Source organism: Sinohyriopsis cumingii, chromosome 2, assembly GCF_028554795.1.
Source record: "Sinohyriopsis cumingii isolate HCF-2022 chromosome 2, ASM2855479v2, whole genome shotgun sequence".
Classification (NCBI taxonomy): domain Eukaryota; kingdom Metazoa; phylum Mollusca; class Bivalvia; order Unionida; family Unionidae; genus Sinohyriopsis; species Sinohyriopsis cumingii.
Genome location: NC_142962.1, coordinates 158,579,127 through 158,599,653, shown reverse-complemented (window position 1 = coordinate 158,599,653; position 20,527 = coordinate 158,579,127). Strand labels below are relative to the sequence as shown.

The 20,527-nt window shown below is 33.9% G+C and overlaps 1 protein-coding gene across 1 annotated transcript; it reads left to right on the top strand.

Moving 5' to 3' along the window:
• Nucleotides 1-1,757: 1,757 nt before the first annotated feature.
• LOC149806190 (uncharacterized) lies at nucleotides 1,758-20,527 on the top strand. Its single transcript, XM_089951104.1, has 4 exons — nucleotides 1,758-1,874; nucleotides 5,479-6,485; nucleotides 11,239-11,377; nucleotides 15,984-20,527. Exons 2-4 carry the CDS (start codon nucleotides 5,520-5,522, stop codon nucleotides 16,046-16,048), a joined length of 1,170 nt encoding a protein of 389 aa, XP_089807230.1. The 5' UTR covers nucleotides 1,758-1,874; nucleotides 5,479-5,519; the 3' UTR covers nucleotides 16,049-20,527.

Genomic DNA, 20,527 nt, shown 5'->3' with positions numbered 1-20,527 from the left:
CGCTTGCATTTTTATTTAATTATCCAGCGCCTAATACTAATTTAGATTTCATCGCTGATCTTACTAACCAATTAGCGAGTGACTCCTTAAATGATTTATTTTTTATGGCGCTTAGTGCATGAATTAATTTCACATCCGCGATATGCCTGTCTTGTAGATCTTTACTTCGATAAGCAACATCATGTATGTGACACGCTGCGTCGATAGCGTTTATCGGATACTCTCCCGGTTTTGGTTTAGATTGTTCATCAAGTCTGATATCTAGTCGGGTCCCTGGACCGCAGTAATTGTATCCTGGGAGATGTTTTTCTCCGGGATACTTTGCCCAGGGAGTTCCGGGGAGCTTTCCAAGTTTGGCTGCAATGTCACCTCCGCTAAATTCTCGCTTTTTTTTTGAAATCTAAATTTTTTGTGCCACATCGCGTACACTTACCAGAAAGTGCTTGTCTGTTATTTTTTGTTGTAATGGTTGTTAGATCATTCGTAGGGGTTCGTGCCTTACACTTCACACAATATAGATCCATAATTATTATTCTTTATATACAAATGGAAATTACAGATTTTTCTGCGACAAAAAAGAAAGAGCCAGTTAAGCATAATTCAGTGCTACCAAACTCTATCCGCGCGATTATAATTGGGCCATCCGGTTCAGGTAAAACACAGCTGTTGCTGAACTTGATAATGAAGTGGATGAAATGGGATAAACTGTATTTGATAGCTCCATCTGTAGATGATCAACGATGCTATAACGTTATAAAAGATTTTAATGAGAGTGCAAGCGCGCTGAGTAAAGACGGTGAGGATGTTGTTGAATTTATCACTGATATCGAAGAAGCCCCCAGCGTCGAGGATCTTGATGAATCAATTAACAACCTAGTAGTGTATGATGATGTTATGTTGGACAAGCAAAAAAATCCCGCAAGAATATTTTCCCGGGGACGTCACAAAAACACTGATGTGATTTATGTTACTCAGCGTTATACACAAATTCCTAAAGTAATCAGGGATAATTGTAATCTTCTTGCGATATTCAATGGAGTTGATACACATACACTGAGAAATATTCATCAAACCTGGTGTGGTGGCGATATGGATTTAAATAAATTTAAAAATTTCTTCAGTCATGCTCAAAGAAAACCTCACGGATTTGTGACAATAAATTTACACGATCCCAGAACAAGATACCGTATTGGACTTGATACACTATTTGCAACATAAAAATGTTTTTCCTTGGAAACTCATTTCCCAGAGCAGCAGAGGGGATGGACCCGACCCATGGATTTTTCAATAACGACCCCGCCACGGAAACTGTTTCAGATTTATTGAAGTAACCCAAGTTGTCAGTGCAAACTCAACGAGTTTGTCCCTGGAAACTCTTCGAGTTTTCGGGGGACATTTTTTTTTGTCCTGTATTCTGAATAGAAGGGTTTATTTCGTCGAAATAAGCCCTCTATCGAGGAATAGTTTCCTGGAGGGGTTTATTGTGCAAAAAGTTTCGGTCTGTACAGCCCCTCTGCTGCTCTCTTGCATGTGTAGATTTCATCAACCAGAATCCATTCCTGTTGTGGCCATGCAGCTGTGTGTGTGCGTGTGTGTGTGTGTGTGCGTGCGCGCGCGCGCCGATGAAAATCTATAAATAAGCCATCTGATCAAGTCTGACTTTTAAACAAAAAGTAAACCCAAACATGCAATTTCTTGAGAAAGAACTCGACAATTTAGATTGGAATTCTAAGTTGTTGCGCAGGATTTCTCGAGAAATGGATTATTTCAAATTGTCGCCCATGAGTGTCGACTCCAAAATAGAAGCACGTCGATACTTTCTTGCCATCTTTAAATCAAAGAAAATTGACTGAAAACTAATGTATCAGGATAAGGTGAGTTGACTTGTTTGTACATCATTATGCCTTCAGATCACAAGAAGTTGATATTCCAGATCGAACTTAAGTTAAGACGACTGTCTCCTTTACACTTACAGAACAATTAAAAACCAGAGTGATTCATAACCTCCAGAATGATCTCACAGCCCTCGAAAAATGGGCGTCTGATTGGGGGTATGACTTTCAGTGCCACTAAATGTTGCCTCATGTGTATGACCAGTAAAACAGAAAAAATCATCTCTACACCTTAAATAACCACATACTACAACATGTCAGTAAAAACCCCTATCTTGGATGAACACTAGACCAGCAAGTTGTTCTCCACCTTTTTTTTGTTTGACTGGCGGCGGTCAAACAAAACAAAAAAGAAAGTGGAGAACAACTTGTTGGTCTTGGATTAACACTATCTGAGGACTTCTAGTGATAATCGCATATTATCAAATCGACCAATAAAACAAACTACACTAGCATTTCTAAAAGGAAACCTTAGACATTGTCCGCAGACATTTGGACAAACTGCCTATCAAGCAGTAGTCAGATCCGTGTTAGAATATGGTTGTGTTGTCTGGAATCCGTACTACATTAAAGATGTTGATAGAATCGAGAAGGTTCAACAACAGGCACCAATATTTTTTTTTAATGGTGACTACAAAACCAGAGAAGTAGAATGACTCACCAAAATGTAAACTGAGACTCCAAGACAGATGTAGTAAAGGAATACGATTTTTAAAACCATTAAGACTAAAACGCCAGATTAAAGTGAAATCTTTTCCAAATTTTGAAAGTATAAATATTGTAGAAAAACTAGTATCAGATCGTAGATGTTTTGTTGAACAAGTAATGTTGAACAGAAAAATTTGGACATTTTTTCATTGTAAAAACAATTGTGGACTGGAATCATCTGAGTGACAGTGTTTTGTGTGCAGTCATTGGAGAGCTTCAAGAGAATAATACTACTTACGTTCTAATTGGCTCTCTTTTCCAGTGCACATTTCTGCCGTAATTGATCCTGCACTGTAGACATTCAGATTCCCAAATATCTTGTAGATTTTAATGTGCAGAACTATGCCCTTGGGTCCATCTCCAAACACCATTAAAATAAGTCTTGTTGCACAGGCACTCAATTATGTCATTAAAAAGGGGGGAAATTTGCACTACACCAACCTCTGTTTCCAATTAAATGTTAGTTGTGAGTGCATGTGATATCATCAGTTCCCCCATTTTTACTTTTATAATTGTCTGTCTCACTGACTTTTGTGAATATATAAATTACATTGTAATTGGGCAATACTTATGACCTATGGGCCCAAGTTCATTAAAGTATGGCTAATGCTATTAAAAGTTACCATGGGTGAATTGCAATTCCTTTTCTGTCATATATCAACTGTAACATCTACTTAGTCCTATAGTATAGGACATCAGCCCCGATATTTATTTTTGGGGTCTCTGTCGTACTGCCTAAATAACAGTATTGGGTAGCGTGTTTCCTTGTCGAATAACAGGGGACCGAGAGGCTAGATTTTTACAAATATCTCACACAAGACATCCAATGTTGGTGCTTTTCTACAAATTATAGTCATATTGCTTCAGTCTGGCTTTACTTACTCAGATGTCCTTTTTCTCATATGCCTAAACTTAAATTCTGACAAAAGAAAATGGATGTTTGTTCAAGTTCTGTTGACCTACATTTCATTTGGCAGGAATACTAACAATGCCAGGAATTCTGAAATCAGTGAAAAGGATGATAAGTATCTTGAATGAAAGGAAGCCATAAAATGCTTTCTTCAGTATTAGTATTTTTTGAATTCATTTCGTTAAAGAAACATGATGCAACTTAATCAGAGTTTGGCGGTGATCCTAAAACATAAATATTAAGGTTGATATCTTGCATTGTAGGACCAGCCTCAACCGAGACAAGTCCTTCAATGTAAGATGCCCACCTTGATATTTATATTGTTTGGGTTGACCCAAGCAACATGTTTATAATAGTTGATATATTGTAGAACTACTACTGAGACAAACCCATCACATGCACTCAAATAAACCACCGCAGAATATTCATGTTTTTCCTATGACTATTCTGCTTTTATCATGACACAGATAAAGCACCTGCTCGTACTATATCAAAAAGGGTGTTGCAAAATTAATAGATAAATAGATTAGCCTCAAGGAATCTGTTACCAAATGGCACAGCTTACCAAATGTTTTGTGTAAAATTGGCCCATATTACTGCAGTTGAATCAGCCATAGGATAAACTGCTAATGTTTTGGGGTCATATGTAGTGAATACTTATTTTAACTGCTAAGATTTTGGGGTCACATGTAGTGAATACTTATTTTAACTTATAACATTTTGGGGTCACAGGTAGTGAATACTTAATTTAAAACGTTAACGTTTTTGGGTCACATTAATGTTCTGGGGTCACATGCAGTGAATACTTATATAAAAATAATCGGTGACTGTTGATTATTAGAAAATCTCTATTTTTCTCTGCAGTTTACTCAACCATACTACATGAAAATGTTAAATATTTGCCTTTCATAAATCTGTCCTCATGAACAATATTGGTTATTATATTTTCTACTGACTGGTTTCAGTATTCTCTGCAGACTGGTATTTATATTCTCTACTGACTGGTTATTGTATTCTCTGCTGACTGGTTATGACTGGTTATTATATTCTCTGCTGACTGGTTATTATACTCTCTTCTGACTGGTTTCAGAATAAGAAAATACTTTTCTGTGAACATTTAAAATTGTTGGACTAATTTATTTGATTACATTCTCCGTTGTTATATCAGCAAACGAAAAGAGTACAATTCAAAATTTGATGACTGCAAAGTAAAACATCAAAATATTCTGAAGATTCAAGTTGTACTACCATGGCATGACTTTTATGCTTTGTTTTGTACACACGGTTACTACAATGTAAAAATTCACTTTCGTACATGTCTGTACCTTTTATATATATAACACAGCTCATATATATTTTAATTTTTATATAACACAGCTCATATATACTTGTATAACACAGCTCATATATATATATATATATATATATATATATATATATATATATATATATATATGCATATAACAGTTCATATATACTTGTATAACACAGCTCATATATATATATGCATATAACAAGGCCATTTAAAACGGCTTACAAGCATAGTGTCTACCAGTCCATAAAATTTACTTATCAGCATAAGGCATACTTAGGACTGAATGTACTGATTTCTTTACCTTCTGATTTCATCATTAACACAAAAAAGTTGTGACATTAAATGGAGAATGAAACTACACTATGCTTTCAAGCTAGCAATGTTCTTATAACATTAAAGATGACATTCCCTTCAATTTTACTTGAAGATGAAATTTTATTTACTGTCAGTGTACTAAGAATTGAATTTTGATATAACAAGTTCTTGTTGCATCCTTTCTTTTGCCTTTGACTGGTTACAGTTTCAGCTTGATACCCATTTCCTGCTGAAATATTATAGGGTGCCTAAATAATAGTACTTGCTTTCATGATTTCATTGTTATCAGTGAATTATTTTCAAACTTGTAAAATACATTATTTTTTTAAAATTTGCAGGTTAATGAAGTTCGGAGAAAAGACATAACACCTACCACACAATGAAACGAATGAGAGATGAAGAAAATGGAAAGTTGGATGAAGTGGAGATTAAAAAGTTGAAAAAGAAACACAAGAAGTCAAGTCATCACAACAAGAATGCGGTCTCTGTCAGTCTAGAGGAGAAATTGAAACCATTAGATTTGAAAGAATATAGAAGTGATGTCAGTAAAATTTCTACAGACCATAAAGTTTCAGGCTTTGAACTGCCTGAAATGGAGTCAAATAAAAAAATTGGAAAAACAAAGAAGAAACATAAAGTTACTGAAAAGAACACACCAGAAAAACAAGAAAAGGACACTGATGACCATTTATTCAAAGAGGAATTAAAGAAGCATGCAATTTCTGATGTAGGATTTTCAGAAACAAATAAAAAGGATACTATCAGAAAGAAAACAAAGAAAACCCACACAGCCAAAAAAACTGACAGTCCTGATAAGAGCGAGTCTAGGAATTCAAGTGTGCTAGTAGGTTTAGATGATTCAGAATTAAGATTGTTATACACCTCAGAGAGTGACAGTATTGGAATTAAAATGAAGAAAAAGCATAAACATGATAAAGACAGTAGAATATTTAAAGAAAACATAGAGGCTGAAAGTTCTTGTGTATCAGACATAATGAAAACTAAAAAGAAGAAAAAGAAAAATAAAGACAAGAATAAGCAAGTTGATTATCACATTCCAGTACTTGTAGAATCTACTGCTGACACTGAACCAGACAAAGAGATAAGTGAGAATAAAAATTCACTGGAAGAAAATTGTCAAAGTAGTGATGAAAAATGCAGCAAGCAAAGCAAGAAGAAAAAGAAGATGAAGTCCAAAGGAAAGACATTGAAGCAGAAATCGGATTCTGATTCCCAGACTAATGCTCTGGATTACCTCCGGCAATGGCAGTCAGATGGGGAAAACTGGAAGTTTCAAAAAGTGCGACAAGTCTGGCTGCTACACAATGTGTACAACAAAGACAAAGTAGGGTCTCCTTCCTTATGGTTTCATGTAGAATATTTAGTGAATTGCTGTCACATACTGTACTGACATTTCACTTTCTTGTGATGTTCATTTTGCTTGTGATTACAAGCAAGCATCACAGATCCTGACATGTTGGCACATTACAACACATCAGAACTGGGTCAGGTTTGGTTTGGTGTTTTACAGAACAGCAGCACATTTGGTTATTTGGTGCCAAGGGGACTGGAGTAGAGTGCCTTGCCCAAGGACATACCTTTTAATTTTGAGTTAGACATACTAACTACTAAACCACCATGGTGCCTGCCTCCATTAAGTTGCCTTAAGAGGCAACTTAATGGAGGCAGGCACCATGGTGGTTTAGTAGTTAGTATGAAAATACACTAGAGAGCTTAAGGCATATTTATGAGGGGCTCAGAACTTAGTAAGACATGTGATAATGATAATTTTATTTTCTTTAATGAGGGTGACCCAATTAGTTGTATCACACTAATCATCCTTGTGGCCCTCACACACAGCATTAATATTAAGCAATATTTATATACGGACATAATAAACAGACATTTTAACAAAAACACATAAAAGCATTGATGATAATCTATATTTTTATATGGGAATAATAAACAGAAAATTTAATTCAACATGTTCCAACTAGGTGCATTGTGTATATACAGTACAAAAGTAGTGAGACAACAAAATGGAAAGTTTGTGAATTTATTCTTTAAGTTGTACTTGTCAGATCATTTAGTCTCCACTTTTCATCCATTGAATTAGATTATAATTAAATGCATTTATTTTTTATAATTTCCTTTGCAATTCTTCCAAATTAGTGATTATGAATATTGAAAACATTTCATTAAGAGTTCATTATTGGTTTTGGGATGGAAAGGTGGTTGATCATAAATTGGGAGTGTTGCCTTGTTTCTGTCGTCAAATAATTCCTTGAAATATAATGGGGCCATAGTGTGTGAAAATTTTTGCATAAGTGTAGTCTTTCTCAGCAATATTAATTCACTTAATGTTAACATTTTATTGTCATTGATTGTATTTGGGATGTTTTCACCAGTATCTGGGTTGAGTCTACAAGCTCATTTTTGCATGCAGAATAATGTGTAAATATTCTTGTCTGCGGTGTTTCCCTAGATAACAGTCAGTAATCATAGTCATTTATAATTAGTTGTTAATTATCTAAGTAATCCCAGGAAATTACAGTGAAATATTTTTGATGGTATGAAACAGTTTCAGTTCTGGAGACTGATATTTTGAACAAAATGACCTGTCTCCGCCATAATAGGATGAAATTGGCTTAAATAGAGGGAAGTGAGATCCACTGTAGAAAGTTAAATATTTATAACTTAAAAAAGACTGTTTTGTGTATTATTAAGTCAGCTGATCAGAATACTGATGGCTGTTAAAAATAACGAAAATGTAAACTTCTTTGTTTTAGCTTCCACACATTTGTTGTGTAGCATAGTGAAGGTATAAACTAGCATAACTAACTTGAATATAGGAAACAGTTGAAATGTTTCTGTAATAGAAGTCCTCTCTTATATTTAATTGGATGAAGATATTTACCATAGAAGTCCTCTTTCATATGTTTATTGGATGAAATTCTGTACAGTAGAAGTTCTCTTGTCATGTTTATTGGATGAAATTCTATAGAGTAGAAGTCCTCTTGTCATGCTTATTGGATGAAATTCTGTACAGTAGAAGTCCTCATGTTTATTGGATGAAATTCTGTATGGTAGAAGTTCTCTTGTCATATGTTTATTGGATGAAATTCTGTACAGTAGAAGTCCTCTTTTCATCTGTTTATTGGATAATGACTTTATTTAAAGAGGATAACACAATTAGCTAAGAACTAATCTACCTTGAGGCCCTCATACAAACAAATTTATTTATTTAAGCTGCATCTCATAAGCCACTGGATATATTGGGTTTGGAAGAAGGAAATGAGTAATCTCAACTGGAATACTATTCCAGAGCAAAGCTCCAGAGTATTGGAAACTTTTTAAAAAATAATTCCTTATTTGGTTTGGGAATTTTATACTGTTTGGTAGACATGGATCGCAGGTGGACAGTATTGCCTGGTAGCCTATACTGGATTAGTGATTGTAAATATTCAGGAGCACTATTATTGGATATCCTGTACATTTATTTGGCTTTTCTCAAACAGATTCAGTTTTTAATAGGTAATATTTTTAACTAACCAGCTAAATATTCCTTTCTTTCTGGATTGATATAAGTCCAAATGTTCTTTTTTGAATATGTGCCAGCTGTCCTAAGTTTTTATCATTTGAATTACCCCATACTGTATTATAATTTATAGTGTTCTAAATAGGGTTGTATGTAACTGTTATATAATAGTTTTCTGTGCCTTTCAGGGAGAAAATGTCTTATCCTACTGAGAAGTAGTAAACTTGAATTAACTTTTTTACTGATATGTTTGATACGTTCAGTCCATGTTTGGTTATTATCTACCAAAACACCAAGTAGTCTGTCATGGCAGACTATTTGCAAACTTTTATCCTTCCATGTCAGACATAATTCATCACTATCAAGATTTGTCCTTTTTTGCAGTGTTGAGATAAGTAATATTCTAGTTTTACCAGTAATTACCACCATGCGATTGCATGTACACCAGTTTTCCAGTTTGTTTAGGGCATCCTTTATAGAAATTTTGAATTCATTCTTTGTGTTTTGGATGTATGACAGTGTTGTGTCATCTGCATAGAGATTTGTATATGATATTGGGTCCCTTAGTAAAAGTGGTAGGTCATTATTAAATAAAATAAATCATAATGGACCTAGAACTGAGTCGTGTGGTTCTACATATCTAATTGCTCCAGGTTCAGACAGAACATTATTTATATAAACATGTGTTCTCTCACTTAAGTGTGAAGTAAACCATCTAATTGTGCTTTCATCACACTGGTAAATTTTCATTTTCTTCAAAAGGATTTCATGATACACCATGTCAAAAGCTTTCCTGAAATCTACAAATACAGATCCTATTATTCTACCTTGGTCTGGTGCTTGAAGCCATTTATCAGCTAGGGAGATCAAGGCAATCCCACATGAATGTTTCTGTTATAAGCCTGATTGATTTGGGTGTAACGGCAAGTGTTTGGTTAAATATGACATGAATGAGTCATGGATATGTTTTTCAATCAATTTTGACAAGCTTGGTAGTATTAAGATTGGTCGGTTGTTATCAGCATCATCCTTAGAACCAGATTTGTGAATAGGAGTTACTTTTACAGTTTTCCCTATTTTGGGGACAGATGAGGTTGCAATACATAAATTGATTATGATTATTGTGCTATCTACAAAAGCAGAGGCAGAAGATTTAATGAGTCATGGACCAATCTGATCAAGTCCATTAGCTTTCGCGGTATCAAGTTCACTGAGACATTTTTTAACAAAGTTGTTTGATACTGGTGGGATAGAGAAAGATACCTCCTTTGAGATTTGCTGCTGCAGAACTTTTTCAGTTCATTAAAGTTGTTTCCTACTGCTGGTTCTTTTACCTTTGTGGTAATGTTGGTGAAAAAATCATTGAAAACATTTGCAGTCTCAGTGTCATTAGTGACTATGGTGTCATTTACCAGAAGTTAGTGAATTTTATTTGTCTGATATTTGTGTGTTATTCCATTAAGTTCATTGAAGACTTTCCAAATGGAGTTTGTGTTGCTCTTTTTGTTTTCAAGCAATGATTGATAATAAATTTTTTTGATAGCTTTTTAATTATACTTGTTATCTTATTTCTCCATACTTTATATTGTGCATGGTTTCCCCATAGCCTTGAATTTGTGTCATGTTTTCGTAGCATCTAGGATTTCAGTAGTAAACCAATTAGGTTGGATTTCATTCTTTACTTGATGTACTTCAGTGGTGCATGCTTAGATACTACATCCATAAATAAGTCAGTCCACACCCTCAGAGCTTCATCTACATCATCCAAATTTTGGATCATATATTCCATGGATATTTATATAAGTCACTGAGAAATTGTTCTTTATTAAAATGTTTGAACGATCAATAAGTGATAGTTTTCTTTTTCAGTAAAAATTTTGTTATTTATAACAAGGATGAAATTATTTACAGTAGAAGTTCTCTTTTCATTGGACGAAAAACTGGAAAAAAAATATTCATGTAATTAGTAATGGACCATCAAGTGTGTTGAAATTCTCTTCTGCTTGGGCTAGAAAAATTACATTTTTAGGTTTTTTGAATTTTAATTAGTTGTGAAAAGTTCTTTTTATAACCTTTGTCACTGAAAGGACAATCTGCACAAAAATTAACATTATACTTTGATTACACAAGGTTTATATTGAAATAAAAAGGGGGCAGGAACTGGCTTGAAATTTAGGTAAGGCGACAGGAACATAACTTCACAGTGTGTTTAGGTGTAATTACAGATTTGAGGCCAACTATTTTGAACTTCAGTTTGCTGTTTGTAACTTCTAGTCACCATCTTTACAAAGCAGAGTTAAATTCCAGTTATCTCAATTAATGTCATTAAAACAAACTATCGATCTCCCCCAAAAGTTGTCATTTATATAAATTATCATGCAATCCCAAATGACTTAAACTTCTTGTGAGAACAATATTAATTGATCAGCAGTTCATGATGGTGTACAGGTACGGTTGGTCAAACAGCAAGAATGTAAGTTGTGCAATTTGTTTCTCTTTTTCATGTCAGATTGGGGAAGAGGATTTTGATATATTATTAATTAAGACTTTTTCATTTCAGATTGGGGAAGAGGATTTTGATATATTATTAAGATATCTAGAACCTCTAAGAGGCAGAGCAAGGGAGAAAACTCTTTCTGAAGCTGAAGAAATAATGAAGTCAGCTGAGTCTAAAGAGGAAGCTGATATGGATGAAGAGAGTATGTGTTATATATTCCTTTTAAAACAATGACTTTTAAAAGGCTGCCAAAAGCCTCACTGAACAGTGTTATCACAAAATGTAGAAATTTTTGTAAGCATTTCTTCTTGGGTTCAAGTTCTACAAGGTTTCAAAAATATATATGTAGAAAACCTTGCAGTCAGAAGAAAACTTTAAAGGAATTTATTTGAATGTTGTAAACACTTTACTATTGGCAGAATACAAGATTCAGAAATGGCATCTCACTTAACATCATCATACTACATGGCAAAGAATTGTATCAAAGTACAATCTGTGTGAGTGTGTTTTTAATGTAGCTTTAACAATTATTCAGTCATATCGCTATGTTGTCTGCAGTGTGGCAGTTTGTAGTGATGCCTAGCACTGGGGCATCATGCCACAGACATGTAGCATCATGTCCCATCCTGTGATATTATCCTGACTCTAGGCTGACCAGTCTTAACATGAACCACTTAATGCTGAGCGCCAAGTGTGGCAGCTGTTTGTACCATTTTAAAAAGTCTATGATACGACTCAGCTGGGGTTTGAACCCATGACCTTCTGCAGCTGAGGCGGATGCTCTAACCACTTAGGCCACCATAGCAGTTTATCTGAATACAGAGTATTTTAATGTCGTCATACTATATAACAAAAAATGGCATCTCTGTAGAGAGTGTCTCACTAAATGTCATGTAACTAACAGTGAAATTGGTATCTCTGTGCAGTCTCACCAAATGTCATCATACCCCATAACAAAAAATGTTGTCTCTGTACACAGTGTCTCACTGACATTCATCATACTGTATAACAAAGTTTCAGTTTATCAAGAATATGGTTCTAAATGACAGGTGGTCTCCAGAAACAGGTATGTTTCCAATTGGGATTTTTGTGTTATTTTCAGACCTTATCATTACAAACCCGAGTACAAAAACTAACTTCTTTCTATCTGAGGTTGGAGTTAGAACATGTTGGCATTATCTTTTTGTTTGAATACCTACCTACATGCAAATTTTAAGTTATTTTAAGACATTCTAAAAAAGATCATTAAATTTGACACTTTGAGTCTGAGTTCTGATTTTGTTCTTTGCTATTTCGTGACTACTTGCAGAGTCAGGTATACAAATCATATGATACAAGATGAATTAGTTTCCATGTGATTCATTGTCTGTGTAAGGGGCAATTTGGGAGATCATTATCCTTTAGTTCATCATTTTTCATAAAAACTATGAAAAAAAAGTGAGTTATCTTTGCCTTGCCTTGATAGTCAATGTAAAACATCGAGTTTTGTGTCATCTTTCCCATTAAAGAAAGTTCTTTAGTTTTAGAAAGTTTTATTAGCATTTCATCAGTATTTTAATAATATGAAAATGTGCAAAATATTACTATTTTGAACATTAAAAATTTGTATTTTTTACACTCACTTCTCTGTTTTTGCCAACTTAGTCCAGTCCTGACTGGAAAGTAAAGTCATATCAGACATGGAACCTTGGGATATGATCTCTTTTGAAATGCTTAAGATAAATTTACTTTGCATAGTTTTGTGTCAGTGGTCATGTTGTAACTCCTGTGGTACTCATTTGATGGGATTTTATAATTCTAAGACCAAACCTTTCACAGATATACATCCACATCTCTCCCTTGCTAACTCACGTACAACGTGATCCAAAAACATAAACCGCACTATACATGAAAGCCAGTAGCTGAGGGTTCTCCCACTATGCCATCCCCTCTACCGCAGTGGTGTGTGTGTGTGTTAATGACTGAATACTTGTTTTATAATCACTCTGAGGTTAATTGTCAAAGCACTTTTTCTAAATAAGTTCGTTATTCTTATAAATTACATTTATTTTCAAGATGCCCAAAATCTAACCGATCAATGACATTTTTCCAACTGATTTCAACAATTTTCATATGTATGCGAAAACGTATGTTTATTGCATCACTGCTTTTTGTTGTTGTTGATTAGTCTGGGTCTTTGCATGGTGAGTGATAACAGAGTCCTAAGCGGGATGTGAGGACCATGGAACCAGACTAATGGTTGAGACATCGCAAAAACCAAGATTCCTTTTATCAAAGACTGGAGACATTTATTTGTTAAACAATCATCTACCTCGATACTCAGTTTTTGTATTGTTCATTTATTAAAATATTGATAACATTATTTCATTGCAACCAATAATTAAACTTCTTTCATCTCTGAGCACCAATTCAGAATTCTATGAAACTCCTTTCTCCACAACGATCCATTTCGTTGCAACAAAGCTCTTTATTTTATGTAGTCATTTCACTTGGTTGCCTTGTTCTCTTTGATCTCGTTTATGACTGAGTAGGTTCATTTAAGGTAGTTAAATTACATTACGTACACAATAATACTTATAACTGTGTTCGATTGATGAATTTAAATGAACTCACCAGACATGTGATCAGGGCTGCTAGATCTTAACGCATGTAGGATTTGCATGCCTTTTAACATTTCTTTTATTCCACCTCTTTTATTTGATACAAAAGATGCAGTTAACATGATAATACAAAGGAGGTCAGTTTTTAAATCAGCACAACAATAGAACAAGTACAAGTCAGAACACAGAAGGCATTAAATTAGGTACTCCGAGAACACTCGCAGACATAGCTGTTACAATAGATACACATTTTGCATTTAAATACAAGAGCACACGTTGCATTTATGATTAAACAGATCTAAAAGATAGAACTAAAACACAAATTTCACTTGATATAAATTAATTTAAATGGTTTTTATTTATTAAAATACTGCCTCCACTAGACATGACATTTTCATTGACTGAAATGTTGTTGAATAATGTCATTTACAGTGTACTAACGATGTCGTTTCGAAAGAAAACATAACAAAAATATGACCTCTTATTAAAAGTTGGTACTTTCATAATGTTAACTAAAATTTCATGGTCCTATCTACCATTTTTCGACGATAAAATGAGTGAAATATCAAAGTTTCTGTTACTAATTTTGATCGCGATTTTCTTCCAGTTCAGTAAAATAAAGATCAAATTTTGGGGTATTTCCTGGTCTAGAAAATGGGATCCACGCCGAACCCCTGCATTATAAGTGGGTTCGCGAGTTATCGAGGGAGTGGTGTATTTTGGAAAAATATGGAATTACCACATTATTCTCATATAAGTTGTCCCCAGGTATGACAAATGTATATTGATGTCTGCCATTATATAACTTATCCCCAGGTATGACAAATGTATATTGATGTCTGCCATTATATAACTTATCCCCATGTATGACAAATGTATATTGATGTCTGCCATTATATAACTTATCCCCATGTATGACAAATGTATATTGATGTCTGCCATTATATAACTTATCCCCATGTATGACAAATGTATATTGATGTCTGCCATTATATAACTTATCCCCAGGTATGACAAATGTATATTGATGTCTGCCATTATATAACTTATCCCCAGGTATGACAAATGTCTATCCATGTCTACCCTTATATTATTTGTCCCAATGTATGACAAGTGTCTATCTGTGTCTACCCGTATATTACTTGTCCCTGTATATGACAAATGTATATCCATGTCTACCCTTATATAACTTATCCCAATGTATGACAAATGTATACCCATGTCTACCCGTATACAACTTATCCCAATGTTTGACAAGTGTATATCCATGTCTACCCGTATACAACTTATCCCAATGTAAGACAAGTGTATATCTACCTTATATAACTTATCCCTAGGTACGATAAGTGTCTGCCTCTGTCCACAGAATATAAAACTCACGCACATGAGATTTTGTGTCAACTAATCACAGATGAGAGTACATTTAATTTTTTTCTCTTATTGGCTGATAGTTAAAATTAAATCTCATCTTGACACTCAGTCATTTATGTTATATGAACCAGAGACAATCATTACACAGTTCACAACAAAATCAATGTCTGCACTAATCACTTGAAGTTGTTAGGTTAATAAACTTCATTAACACAGGTTTGCTTGAGAATATCTGTGGCATTTCTGTTCATAGTATATGATTCAGATGCATGTATGCATAAAAGGGGCATTTCTGGTCATAATATATGATTCAGATACATGTATGCATAAAAGGGGCATTTCTGGTCATAGTATATGATTCAGATACATGTATGCATAAAAGGGGCATTTCTGGTCATAGTATATGATTCAGATGCATGTATGCGTAAAAGCATGGATGCATACATATTGTTACACAGCCCTTCAGTGAAATAAGATGGAATCTAATAATATTTGGGTGGAGGCAACTTGAAGAAAAAAAATATTCCTTCATACTTTATACCAGATCCTGGGCAAATGAAAATTAAATTGTCCAGCAAAGTTTCCAACTTGTCCTGGCCTGCAAGATTTTTCTGCCACCGTATAATGCCACCCAAGTTTCAGTCATAAGTAGTGCATGGATGGATTGTCTTTAACTCAGATAAACTTAAAGGTCCAAATTTCATAGTACCTTTCATTACAGGAAGTTTGTGGTGATAAAGCTTCTTTTTTGACTAAAAATATATTTGATTGTTGCCAGTAAATATTAAAACTTTTATAAAAATGTTGACTATAACTAAAGACTTTATTTTGTTTCAGAGTTGCTAAAGGTGCAGAGAGCTCGTCAGGTGATTCAGATTTTGTCTGTTGAACCAGGGCAGTAGGATGAGAGAATTTATTGACAAGGTTTACATACAAAATATAATTACCTAGAATCAGCAGTATGTCAATTAAAAGCTGAAAGTTTTATTCATATTCCAAAACCAGACTATTCGATTGTCAATTTTTGCTCATAAAATCAGTGCATATTTATGTATGCATATGCAGCCCATATTGGCATTCATGCTGCATGTTTCATATTAGTCTTGTATGTTTTGATCAGTAATCTGAAAATTGTATACAGTATCAAGATATTTTTGTTATGGAAATGTTGTTAATTTTTCAAGTCTTGATCTTATTTTTTTTTATTTTATCAGTGCTTGTTATTCATCCATCTGTATATTTTACTTACCAAAACTGATACAGCAGCATACTAAACTTAGAGACTTTATACATACTGCTAATTTTTCCAAATATGTAGCGCTAGTGATCATAGAGGAGATGAATTTATGGGATGACCTGTTGTCTGGCATCTGGCATCCAACTATTAGTACCAATTTGTTGTCAGTACTTCTTCCAAACTACTTGAAGGATTGCCATAAAACATTGCACATACATTCATCCCAAGGTCTAGTTGTTACATACAATATGGCCACTACAGCAGCCATCTTGAAAATCTTATTGCTGCTTTTGAATGGATGGTCTTGTTAACATGGGTTTTCATAAAAAGACTTTCTATGATGTCTTTCTGATTCTTTTGAAAATGGTGCTAGTCTGATGTACAGTATGGCCATCATGGCAGCCATCTTGACAATCTTGTTATTGCTACTCTTTCAGAATAATCATATCAGCATTGGTTTTTCACCAGAAGACATCTTGTGATGTCCAGTTGGTCCTAAATGAAAAAATTGAACCCTGACATCCAATAATGCCACCACCACAGTGGCCATCTTGAAAGTCTATTATCACAATTCCACTGAATGCATGGTCATATCAACATGGGGTTTTCTACAAAAATACTTCTTACGATGTTTAATTGCTCCTAACTGACAATGCTACTAATCTGACAGCCACCATGGAAATTTTGTTATCTACCTGAACAGAAAGTTAATCAACATGGGGTTTTCACCAGAAATCTTCTTATGGTGTCTGGTTGGTAAGAATTAAATGCCAATCCAACATCAGTTATCATCATGAGGAAACCATCTTCAGAATATCCACCAATGCTCTTTATATCAAGTTATGTCAACAATAGTTTTTCACTGGAAGACATCTTGTGATGTCTACTTTGTACTAAAGAAAAATGGTAATGATTTGGCCACCATGGCAGTTCCTCCTAATGGAAAGTCATATGAACATGGGATTTTTCACTTAAAGACTAATTATGATATCTAGTTTATCCTGAATGAAAATGATGCCAATCAAACCTCAAAAATTCTCCTGAATGGATGCTCATATCAACAATGGGTTCAGACTAAAATCAACTTTTAATGATGTTTGATTTGTTCCCAATGAAAATTATGCTGATCTTTTATCCAACATAGCTGCCACTGTGGCTAATTTGAAACTCTTATAACTGAGGAATAGCACAGATGGTATCAACACTTTCCAGCTAAAAAAGAAAGACTATTATTTTGAATTACTGTAAATTTGTTGCAGACATTATAATGTCAATCCCTTAAGTTGACTCTTGTTTCAGACAGGAGAATGTTGGTCCCTTCAAGGGACTCTAGTTTCAGACAGTAGAGTGTCAGTCCTTCAAGGGACTTTTATTTCTGACAGTAGAATATCACTCCCTTCTAGGGACTTTTGTTTCTGACAGTAGAGTGTCAGTCACTTTTAGGGACTTTTGTTATGCATCTAATCTAAATCAGAAAAAATAAACATTTAAATGCATCAAAAATCTTTTGTTACTTGATCCCTAGATCCATAAAAAAGCCACATAAAGAACTTTTACAGCTATTTACAAAATATCCATCAATAAATGCCATTATATTGTTGAAATGGTGAAGAATATTACTGTTTGTTTGGCTAGAACTACAGATAATGCAAATGCTCTAGTAATTTGGGATGAAAGATTCAAAGCTTTCAACTTTTATTTTAAAATTATCCATTTTCATAAAAAGATATAAATACAATAAATATCATAAATATAAAAAGAAAAACTTAGCCCATTTTCACTCAGTATGTAGAACTTTGCATGAAAAATGTTTTCATGAAATATATCAGACTGTATTGTTTGTTATTAATGATGTTTCACACATTTCATATATTTTAATATTCCACAATTTTATTATAAAACCATAACATCATTTCTGAGGTCCCCAGATGTATTTCAGAGTCAAAAGAAATCACATGTCCAGATTTTGTGTTTTGTGGTTCTTTAAACTACTAGCAAATGTAATGTTCTATATGATAAGAAGATATTGTTTATGATAATGGGTTATCTGAATTTTTGGAAATTTGTATCAGAATCAAAGAGAATTTGTCCCATTAATGACTTTGTCTTAAATTGTTCACTGTAGTTTATTTTGTTCTGACATTTTACATTTTTGCTCAATTGGTTAAAAATATGCCAAACCAGGATATCTGGAGATGTTTGCTTACTAGCATTTTGAAATGTTGTTTGAGTTTTGACCATGTTTTCTAGTTTGCAATTTCAAATTTGCTTTTATTTTGTGGGAACAAGAGGGCCCTGTAAAATTGTCCAAGTGTTTCCAGGGGTGGGCAGGTTTCTAACGTGTGGAAGTCTGATGGACTACCCAAAGGGAAACTTTGTCATTTCATAACATTTTGGTAGCTCACATTTTTTCAGTGAATAACCATTTCCATTTAAGAGGCCATTAAAGGCATGCAGATAGATAAAATTATATGGTGGTAAAAAGTTCAGAAAAAGGAAAAAGACAGAAAAGTACATAAAATGGGTTATACCGTTACTTTTTGTACATTTTTTTGTTACATTCAGCACTCAGATATCTTTGATTTATACTCAACAAACAACCCAGTGAAACTGTTTTTGCCCTGTGGCTGCAAAAAAGTGCACATGCTTGAGAAATTAGAAATTTCTTTTTAGTTCTCACAAAATAAATATCAGAAAAAATGGTTTAGCTGAAATTTAAAAATAAAATAAAATGAAAATGAAATGTTAGACCCTGATAATTAGGTGCAAGTGGGGTTTTATAACACGCTGCTACACTGCACTTTATACTTACTGTCATACTCTAGTATTCTAACCCCCCCTCCAGTTTGTACTCCTGATTTTAAAATGAAAAGCCTGAATGATATGAAAAATGCACAAAACTTATTCATTTAATTCACTGACATAGTTTCAAACCTGATTATCTTTTGGGGGTCCCAGGCACACTCGCCTTCATATTTCAAACAAAAGTTTTTCTGCTAACACTGTCCATATTTATGTGAGTGAGTCTATTTTGATAAATTTGTGTAATAAATTTACAATTCTTCAGACTACTTGCTGTGGTTGTTTTCAAATTTGGGGACATATTTTGTTTTTTAAAAAATATTTTGGAAATAGAGTTGGATATTAAACAAACTGGATGCAAACATAGTGTTTACTTTCTGTGCATGTGCAGTCCAAAGTTCCAACCCCTTCACTGAAAATGGACTTTTCTAGGAACCAGAAGACAACCACAGTTTTTCTCATCATTTACATTGGAAACGTCTGTTTGATCTAAATGCAAGGAAGATGACATTGTTAGGGATCACCTGCTGTTAATTAGGTTAGAAATGATAAATGAAATAGTTTTGTGTCATTTTCATGTCCTTTAAGCTTTTGGGTTTTGAAATCAGAAGAGGGGTGGCTGTCTTGAAAATCTTTATCACAACTCCACCTGAAAACATATCAACATGGTGGTTTAAAAATACTTCTTATGAGGTATAATTTGTAACTAGATTACATTGATGTTTATGTCTATATTAAATAAAGTAGCCGTATCAACCAGCTTGAAAATCTTGATATCCTCCTGAATGGAAAGTTATATCAACATTATTATTATGGTGTCTGGTTGGTCTTACCAACATGGAGTGTTGACCAAAAAGTCTTTTTATGGTGTCTGGTTTGTTCTTAATAAAAATGGTGCCAGTCTTGCATCCAACATAGCTGCCAAAGTGGCAAATTTAAAATCTTACATTTCTTCTGAAATGCGAAGAAGATGGCTTTTTTTTTGGCCTCCCTGCAGTTAATTGGGTTAGAAATGATAAATTACTTTTTAGTTTTGTAATTGGAGGTGGGGGAGCCTAATTAAAATCTTGAATAAAAAATATCAGCTGCTGCCAGTATTCCAACAGGTTTCAGAATTTTACATTTAAATAGTTTAATAGAAACAGTTTGAGCTACCAATTTGTTCACCTGGATTACATCATTTATTTGTTCATATGTCTTTTTTGATGTTTGTACCTGTGTTATTAAGGTACTAGCATATTCTTTGAAATCATAAAATCTTGCATAAGCTTCTAAAACAAGCTAATAATTGTTGTCTATTCTTATTTGTATTGAACCATCAACAATAAATATGATAATGCTT